This window comes from Silurus aristotelis (genome assembly GCF_946808225.1).
Source record: "Silurus aristotelis genome assembly, chromosome: 22".
NCBI classification, from domain to species: domain Eukaryota; kingdom Metazoa; phylum Chordata; class Actinopteri; order Siluriformes; family Siluridae; genus Silurus; species Silurus aristotelis.
Window position 1 is genome coordinate 19,746,946 of NC_139595.1, and position 10,000 is coordinate 19,756,945.

General features: G+C 40.7%; 1 protein-coding gene across 5 annotated transcripts in view; it reads left to right on the forward strand.

The window, feature by feature from the left end:
- The window catches only part of pi15b (peptidase inhibitor 15b), a 15,152-nt gene that overhangs the window by 274 nt on the left and 4,878 nt on the right, over positions 1-10,000 (forward strand). Inside the window, exons 1-6 of one of the 5 annotated variants that reach the window (XM_083526107.1) lie at positions 2,418-2,514; positions 2,676-2,942; positions 4,401-4,519; positions 4,602-4,734; positions 5,009-5,124; positions 5,395-6,476. In XM_083526107.1, coding sequence (XP_083382233.1) covers positions 2,697-2,942; positions 4,401-4,519; positions 4,602-4,734; positions 5,009-5,124; positions 5,395-5,530 — 750 coding nt within the window. In that variant the 5' untranslated portion in view covers positions 2,418-2,514; positions 2,676-2,696 and the 3' untranslated portion in view covers positions 5,531-6,476. The other 4 variants (XM_083526106.1, XM_083526109.1, XM_083526108.1 and 1 more) reach the window with 4 other exon arrangements.

Genomic DNA, 10,000 nt, shown 5'->3' on the forward strand with positions numbered 1-10,000 from the left:
TTGCTATGTTTCCACACGGACGGGTAATGAGGTGATACCTGTACCCTATAACTTTCATACAGATTACAGAATCAGAGAATGTTTTAGTGTGAATTTATTTAAAAGTAGATTTCGAGTTTTCTATTCATATATTTATTATGTCTGTGAGGTAAATATTCACTGAGATTCAGGTTGTTTTATTTGTTTGTATGTGAAGAGAGATGACAGTGACAGCAGGGAGCGCCCCCCTGTCTGTTTTCTTTATTTTATAAAAGCACAGCATTTTATTATTATAAGTGAATATATAAAATGATGTATTGCTCACGGGGAATTTAAGTTCACTTCAGCGCTATGAGAAAAATTTCCACAAAACCCGTCAGCGTGTTTGTCGACCCCAGGGGGTTAATTGTGCATTATGGCAGATTTTTGTGGTGATTTAAGACTTGGCGCATCAGTAAAACAAATATTTACTGATTAAAAATAATTTTTCAGGGGAGTTTATTTATTTATTATATCTGAGAAAGGACGTCATGAATAAACGTGTGTTCCGCTGAAGGTTTAGTTTATTTATTTATATTTTTGGTCAAACAGAAATGTGCGCTGCAATAATCGTGCGTTACTGACTGAAGATCCACCATGTAGAAAACAAGCAGAGAAAAGATCACGATGATCAGGAATGTCTCTGTTCTCATCACTGACTCCCTCTGTCTCATCCACATTAACCCCAGACTTCTTACTGCCTTCTGCTCTGCTCACTGTGTCAGAAACTAGTCTACGTCTGTGGTGTGAGAGAGACAGGAGATGATCCACCAGTGGATTGAAAAAGCAGCGTAATGACAGGAAACATGTTGAAGTGCTGAAAATGATGAGAAGAGAAGAAATAAAAAGGAAGAATATTGACATGTCACCAAACAGATTAAAACTAAAGTAACGAGTCTGGTTTAAAAATGTAAGAAGCAGAAAGAACAGATATTTGTGTAAAAATGTAGTAAAAGTAAAAAGTTAAATAGAAAAATAAATAGTGCAGTAAAAATACTGATACCAGAAAAATCTACTTAAATACAGTAACGAATACGTCATTACTTCCTATAGTGAATGAATTGTTGCTATAGAAATAATAATGCGATAATTAAAAACTGTCCGAGATGCTGTTATGGAAAATGAATCAACGCCTTCTGACCAATCACAATCCAGAACTCAACCCTGTGTATCACCCAATCACACAGTGTTTTACATGACATTCTGAAGAGAGTGCACTTATATCTGTTTACATGGGCAGTTAATCTACAGTGTAAAGTAATATCTGGTCTAAACCTGGTCCAGGGTCTGAGCAGTGAGTTTCAGCTCATGTGTATCAGTATGATAAATAAAAAAACTAGAAAGAAAGCTGGGTTGTCCAGAGTTCAGGGGGAAATGAGAGGAGGGAGGAGTGTGCAGTGGAGTATGGAGTGCAGTGGGGTCATACAGACCTGCGTCACATCGCCGTCTCGGCCAGGTTTCACCTGCCAACACAAACACTTTAGAGCTCCACTGCTGCACCACAAGAAAAGCACTTCAGATCCAAAACACAGAACAAGTGCACCAGGATAACGAGTATGTCCTGAAAAACCAAACCTGAAAACACTGAAACACGCTGAAGCCTGAGAGAAACAGAACCCTTACAAAAATATTTGCAGAATGGTGATGGATATGCAGGATGTGTGCATCAGAAAGACGTTCAGATTCACTCGCCATCTTCCTTTCTTACTCTGACGGGAATTATGGGATTGAACAGTGTCTGGTGTTGTAATCTATTCATTTCTAATCCACAAAATCTGAAATAACAACTGGAGTTCCGGATTGTGATTGGTCAAAAGAGGCGATGATTAATTCTCCAAAGCAGTATGCGTAATGTGCTCATTCTGATATGTGATCGTTTCTATAGCAACAGATAAATAACTTCAGGATGTTCTAATATGAGGAAGTTTTCTAGAATGGTACACAGCAACTACAGTTCATTTATTCATTCATTAAAAGCTGAATAAATTAACTGTATTTGCTGTGTAACAATTTAGACTTTTTTAGAATTGGTGTCATGACTGCATGCTCTTTACTATTATAATCCTTTTTACTATTCTGATAAAACTGTATTCTGTTTTATTATATTCAATGTCCTCTGGAAATTCTTCTTCATAGTATGCAAATGATTGTGATGAATAAATGAATATGCAAATCAGACGTCTCTGTCAATTACGTGGCATAATTTGGAGAATTGCCTAATTAAGCCTCTTTTTTCTGCCATTTATGCATGAGAGAGGAGAACCTGTAGGATCTTTGATCACTTCTGTAGGTGGATCTCTTGGCAGTCTGTAAATAGAGATGGTTGGTTGAAGTGTATCTGATCCAGGTAATAGGGAGGGAACTGAGAGCACCTACAGCCAGCTTCCTGGCTATATAACCAGGAATGGTGCTGAAGGAGAAGTGGGAGTTTTTTTTGCAGAAAGCAGACAGAGTTATCAGATCCAGCTGCTCTCAGGGTTTTACTCGTTATAGAGGGTAAGAGCTCTGTTTCGTGTTTTGCGCTCACTTCTGGCTCACTTTTTACCTTTTAATGCATTGCATTCACTTGTAACTGCATGCGTTCAGCTCCGACACTGCACTGATTTAAGTCTCCATGTGCAGACTGATCGTCTCTCACGCTGTCCGTGTTTCTGCAGGACATCAGCCTTGAGAAGAACATGAGGAACCTTCTCGTCGAACTCATCCTCTTATTCATGGCCGCTCCAGTGAGCGCAGGCACGCTGGGAAACGCCACCGATTCCCCCGCAAGCGTGTCAGGGCCCGGGGGGGATCACGTGACCGAGTCGACGATCAAATCGAGAAGGAAGCGATATATTTCTCAGAGCGATATGTTGGCCATCGTTGATTATCACAATCAAGTGCGAGCTCGAGTGTTTCCTCCAGCAGCCAACATGGAGCACATGGTGAGTGACCTGAGCGCCATTACACCTCCTACTCCTGTTAGTCACGGGAAAAGATAATAAAGATTTAAATATAGATAAATATAAATGTTTTATTTATGAACAGTATCATCTGCTAGCCACACCAGCGGTCAGTGGTGTCCAGGGTAATGAATGACCTGAAAATAAATATGATTGGATCGTTTATGGCACGAAATCCAACTCTAAAATATGATTGGATAACGGATGCTGATTGCATGATTATATTTCTGATTTAATGATCAGCGATTCTGCACAATATACTGACGGGAAAGTGAACTGTTTAATACGGGAAAGTCTTCAAAGTACTTTTTTAGAACAGATACAATAAAGTAGGATGTTTACTATATTGGATGCCATACTTTGATTTAATAAACTACTGAATGAAAAATAATTAGAAAACAAACACAAAACTGTAAGAATGTATTTATTGAGAAACGTCAGTGTGTTAATTTTATTATACAGTTAAAATGTTATATAGTTTTGTTCTTTAACTCACTTTGTAACGCTTTAATCTGTGCAATGTGGTCGCCTGGGGCATGAACTCTGACTATAGATATGATTGGATCATTTGATGGCGGTAAAGTTCAGAGCAAGGATGTGATTGGGTCGGTAATGGCGCCAAAATTCGAAGGTCGGATCTGATTGGATGCCGCTGTTGTTTTTTCCTGTAACACATTCGCATGGCTGATATAATTAGTAAGTGATCGGATATCTGAATATTAGTAATAAAGTCAATTAAAATAAACTATTAGTAAACTATCCTAATTCAATACGTATTTTAAAATTCTCATAAACATTGGTGTTTAAAACTTTTTTCTTTGGTATGAGTGTAACTGATGGCCAGGCTCCATTTTGTTTGCTGCTCCCTCTAGTGGACATTATTAAACATTTTAGTGATTTTTTTTCTTCTTTTTTTTTTACACTGCATTAAATGTCCTTAAAAGGCAAAATCTATTTTAAACGTTGGTTTCTAATTCTGGAATGAATATAAATCGAATTAGATGCGAGTTGCTTTTAAATAGAAATAGCATTTGTGATTGAATATGGCAGAAAATATGTGTCTGGAGTCCTGGATTAGATTAGCAGATTTGCTTTGCAGCTCTGATTACAGTTGTTCTATATTTATAGTATATATCTTGTGGAGTGAGGATCGCTGCATCACCATGTCATTTAGCTCAGAGTCCCACACAAATCACATCACAGCGATGCTGCTTTTGGGCTACAGAAAGGCACGGATGGATGATCTGCTAAACACGAGAAGATATGAGATAAAACCAAACAACACATTAAAGGAACAAATCTGTACTGTTTTATGAGATAATTCTGTACTGTTTGAAGTTTAGTGAGTCATCGTTCGCCAGGTTATAATTATTAGAGTTATTATTAGAGTTTTTGGACCTGCTCCTCCTCCCTAACCAGGTGTGTGTTTGATTTGATCAGGTGTGGGATGAGTCTCTGGCACGTTCAGCCGAGTCCTGGGCTGCCACCTGTATCTGGGATCATGGACCTCCATATCTGCTCCGATACCTCGGACAAAATCTCTCGGTCCGCACGGGAAAGTGAGTCTTAGTCATGTTGAGTGCTATAGGAAATATAAAAAAAGGAAATAAGATGATGATGATGATGATGATGTGTTGTCAGTTACCGGTCCATACTGCAGTTGGTGAAGCCCTGGTACGATGAAGTGAAGGACTATGTGTTTCCGTACCCACGTGAATGCAACCCCACGTGCCCTATGCGCTGTTATGGACCCATGTGCACACATTACACACAGGTGAGTGGGACAAATTACACCCAGGTAAGTGTGTGTGTGTGTGTGTGTGTGTGTGTGTGTGTGTGTGTGTGTGTGTGTGTGTGTGTGTGTGTGTGTGTGTGTGTGTGTGTGTGGTGGGGGGGGTGTCATACTAACAATTCAGTATAAATACATACATGCACAAATACATGCACATTTCACTTATACTGTAAATACTCTCATATTTCAGCTCACTTTAACTCATACAACTGTGAAACCTGTGTATTTGATCAGAACCTCTGCGTGTTCTTCACAGATGGTTTGGGGGACAACCAACCGAGTGGGTTGTGCAATTCAGGTGTGTTACAACATGGTGGTGTGGGGGTCCGTGTGGAGACAAGCAACCTACCTGGTCTGTGATTATTCCCCAAAGTGAGTGTTGTTTGTTTTTAAAACGCACCTAACAACGTCACCTGGTGGCTCTTTTACTAAACAAGTCATACATCAGACTCAGTAGAATAAAAAAATGTACAGAACAAATGTAGTCTGCTAGGAATCATATAGCAACTGTTTATAATCCCTCCACTCAAAATACGCTGTGTCTCATACGTACAATTCAGACTTAAATGAGTCGTTAAATAAATATATATATATATATATATATGAGATTAAAGTTGCTAATTGTTAATCATTATTTTGCAGAGGGAACTGGATAGGGGAGGCGCCCTACAGAGTGGGCGTGCCGTGTTCGGCGTGTCCCCCGAGCTACGGAGGATCGTGTAGAAACAACATGTGCTTTCCGTCAGCAAACTCTAACTTCATGTACTGGTTTAAGTGAGCAGCAGTAGCAGAGTAAATGTACACACACGTGTGTGTGTGTGTCAGTGTGATATATGATATATATATATATATGTGGTAAGTCGTTTCAGCAGCAGGAGAGTTCATAGAAATTACACTTCGTATTATGGTGCTGATGTTAGAACATTCTGTATGTGTGACTTTTTTATTACTACAGATCATCATATTGATGCTCTTGATAGTGAACGTGTGTATTCCTGTGTGGTCAAGGCAACATTCCACATCTATAAATTAATCAGTCTTTCTTCATAAATAGAAATACAGCTAGTCCCCGAGTTACAGTGCTTCCACTTACAATTTTCCGATCGTATGATGATGATGATGATGACGATGATGATTTCGACTTCTGGCTCCTCCCTCCAGTGGGGAACGTGGCTCGTCCACACGACCGCTGCTACACACATAACGTTTATACATTACAGTACTGTAAATTACTCTGTTCTGCTAAATGATTTACTGTACTGTGTTCAATTACAGTAAACGACCCCATACTGATCACTATTCTGTAGGACTCCTGGGTAGGACATGGACGTGTCTCCACTTACAATATTTTCAAGTTACTATCAGAGTGCAGCTCCATCGTAAGTCAGGGACACGTGTTTATATCTTTTCTGAATTCCCATGTTTGGATGAGCCACACGTCTGTAACGTCGTCTGTGTGTAGCTACAACACTGATGATTTGTGTTACAGTGTACAGTTTATACGCCACAGCAACTTCAAAACGATGAAAGTTTTTAGTGATTAATGAACTACGTCATAGGTTTTCTCTGTTGAGGACACTGGAGACTCCTTCCTTCTTCTTATAAACAACATGTGACTCTGTGACTCATCAGAATGAAGCAGCACTCGGGGTGTGGACACCAGCCCACATTTCACAATTTCATCAAATACAAATATGAATGAAATTAATAAAATATATCGATCACAGAAGCAGAAACAGACCCGTTTTTATTTCAGGTCAAACCAGTGTGTGAAGATTTTACTGTTTTTGGCAGTAAAACAATCCTCAGTCTGCAAAATATCTCACTCACGTTTCCTCACGTGTGCAGACAACATGTGGATTCTTTACTTCCAGAAATGCTGCTATTTTACTGAATTCATTTTCCTTTTGTGAAATTGTGCTTCAGAACTGAATCAAGTCTGCTTTCTATCTATCTCTCTCTCTCTCTACCTCTACCTCTACCTCTCTCTTTATCTCTCTATCTCTCTCTCTACCTCTCTCTTGATCTCTCTCTCTCTATCTATCTCTCTATCTCTCTATCTCTCTCTATCTCTCTATCTCTCTCTGTACCTCTCTCTTTCTCTCTCTCTCTCTACCCCTCTCTTTATCTCTCTCTCTCTCTACCTCTCTCTTTATCTATCTCTCTCCATCTATCTATCTCACTCTCTACCTCTCTCTGTATCTATCTCTATCTCGCTCTCTATTTCTCTCTCTCTCTCTCGCTCTCTATCTCTCTCTATCTCTATCTATCTCTCTAGCTTTCTCACTCTCTATCTCTCTATCTCTGTCTTTCTATCTATCTCTCACTCTCTCGCCCTCCATCTCTCTATCTCTCTCTATCTTTCGTTCTCTATCTCTCTCTCTATCTCTCTTTCTTTCTATCTTTCTATCTCTCTATCTCTCTCACACACACACAGACATTCTTTTATTTCAAGTGTTGATTTTTATTTTATTTATTATCACTATGCTGATTTTTCATCACTGCATCCAAGGAAGAAAGAATATTATACAACTTTTCCTCTTTTCAGTCTAAACGCAGTCCTGTACACTTCAGAAGCTCCTTCTTTCACTTCTCTCTTTTTAAAGTTACAGCGCCATCACCTGGACAATAAGTGCACTGCTTTAAGTGTCTGATGATTCTGATTTGTTCTCCTCCTTCACGTGTGTATAAATGCTCGATGCTCTCATCAGTCTGCTGGACTGCACTGAGGATGTGAACATGCACACGTGTGATCTGGATTTTCTACTTAATAAAGAGGTTCTGTATTCTGTAAAGGGGGGGGGGGGGTTTCTTTTGTGTAGAAGGTGAAATTGAGGGCGTTTGTGCTGGGGGTTTAAATCATCTCTGACCTGCTGATGAAGATAAATCAGGTGTATAAAGCTGCTGCACATCTGCACACGGTTCGAATCAGAACCTGAGAAAATGAGAAGCACCGAATCAGCCACGGGTTTGTTTTGGCCTGCGCTTGTGTTTGTGTAACTCGTATAAAAGTGCAGCGTTGGCACGGGTTCTGTGCGGATCGGAAATTAAAAAATTACTCCGATCCCTTTCAAATAACAAAGACACTATTAGTTCAGCTTTCACAGGAGAAATATATACACGGGTCAAAATGGAGCGAGGAACCTGGCCGAGAACTGAGATGTGTTTCAACCGGAAATGATGTCAGAAGATGATGCATTGTGGGAAGTGATGGGAACTTCAGCATAATTGGAAAGTTTTTTGGGTTTTTTTTTTTCTCAGGCTCAACTCACTGTTTCTCCAACTCTCCTCTACCTGTGATTATTGTTCTGCTGATGATCTGTTACTGAAACTGTTCTGAAATGTGATGGAACTCCTTGGTTCATGGTTATGAAGACTGCTGTAACCGGTGTGTGTGTGTGTGTGTGTGTTTCATGCTGCTTTATAACTTTTTTGTGTCTGCAGTTATTTTCAAGCTCCAGCTTTATTTGTGTTGTGTGTCGAGAGGCTGAATGGTGAATCAGAGCTTCAGTGTGTGGTGGTTTCTCGAAAGCTTCAGCTCACACAGAGCGCCGCTGTTCCAGATGCACAGCGGGGCCATGCGGTGAAGAGCTGCTGAGTTTTTGGTCATATTTTAATTTGTTTTGTTGGCACACAAACACATTTCCACATGACAGGTAGCTAAAACACAGAGGCGCAGCAACACAACACGGTTCACGCTGAAAAACACGAGTAACGATCCTGGGAAAGAATCAGTGGAGTTAGAAATGATCAACATCTCATTAAGAACTCACACAGTATTAAAAAAAAGGAAATGATAAAAACCACTGAGTGAACACTGAGAAAACTGTTGAGAGATCTGAGTAGATCTCTCAACAGTAGTCTGAGAAGCAACCTCTGTAGAGGTGAAGGAACTCTGGGGAGCAGGAAAAATCCAACTCTCTAAACTGTGGGGAAAGTTCTCTGGGGTCTTCAGACCGAAAGATTTGGCCTCGACCTGTTTTCCTGCACTGAAACGAGTGTTTGTTGGAAACCGAGCACTTCTCATCACCCTGAGATCACCATTTCCACAGTGAAGCATGGTTGTGGTAGCATCATCCCTGCCTTAATGCATGGGGTTTTTGTTTTTTGGTTTGTGGACAAGATCATGGAGCATGTGAAGTCTGCTGATGTTCGTGTCAGGGACTTATTTTCACAAGACACGCCCCCTGGTGGACGATACAGATGCTCTAATGTGCATTTAATTGGAGGAAGTAGTAAAATGGAAGTGAATTATTGAAGAGATTAATCCTCATGTAGGAGATGTGGAAGATGTAGGAGATGTAGGAGATGTGGGAGATGTAGGAGATGTAGAAGATGTAGGAGATGTGGGAGATGTGGGAGATGTAGGAGATGTGGGAGATGTAGGAGATGTGGGAGATGTAGGAGATGTCGGAGATGTAGGAGATGGAGTTGTAGGAGATGTGAGAGATGGAGATGTGGGGGATGTGGGAGATGAAGGAGATGTGGGAGATGTAGGAGATGTAGGAGATGTGGGAGATGTGGGAGATGTGAGAGATGTAGGAGATGTAGGAGATGTAAAAGATGTAGGAGATGTGGGAGATGTAGAAGATGTAGGAGATGTGGGAGATGTAGGAGATGTGGGAGATGTAGAAGATGTGGGAGATGTAGAAGATGTAGGAGATGTGGGAGATGTGGGAGATGTAGAAGATGTAGGAGATGTGGGAGATGTAGGAGATGTGGGAGATGTAGGAGATGTGGGAGATGTAGGAGATGTAGGAGATGTAGAAGATGTAGGAGATGTGGGAGATGTGGGAGATGTAGAAGATGTAGGAGATGTGGGAGATGTAGGAGATGTGGGAGATGTAGAAGATGTGGGAGATGTAGGAGATGTCGGAGATGTAGGAGATGGAGTTGTAGGAGATGTGAGAGATGGAGATGTGGGAGATGTAGGAGATGAAGGAGATGTGGGAGATGTAGGAGATGTAGGAGATGTGGGAGATGTGGGAGATGTGAGAGATGTAGGAGATGTGGGAGATGTAGGAGATGTAGGAGATGTAGGAGATGTGGGAGATGTAGAAGATGTGGGAGATGTAGGAGATGTCGGAGATGTAGGAGATGGAGTTGTAGGAGATGTGAGAGATGGAGATGTGGGAGATGTAGGAGATGAAGGAGATGTGGGAGATGTAGGAGATGTAGGAGATGTGGGAGATGTGGGAGATGTGAGAGATGTAGGAGATGTGGGAGATGTAGGAGATGTAGGAGATGT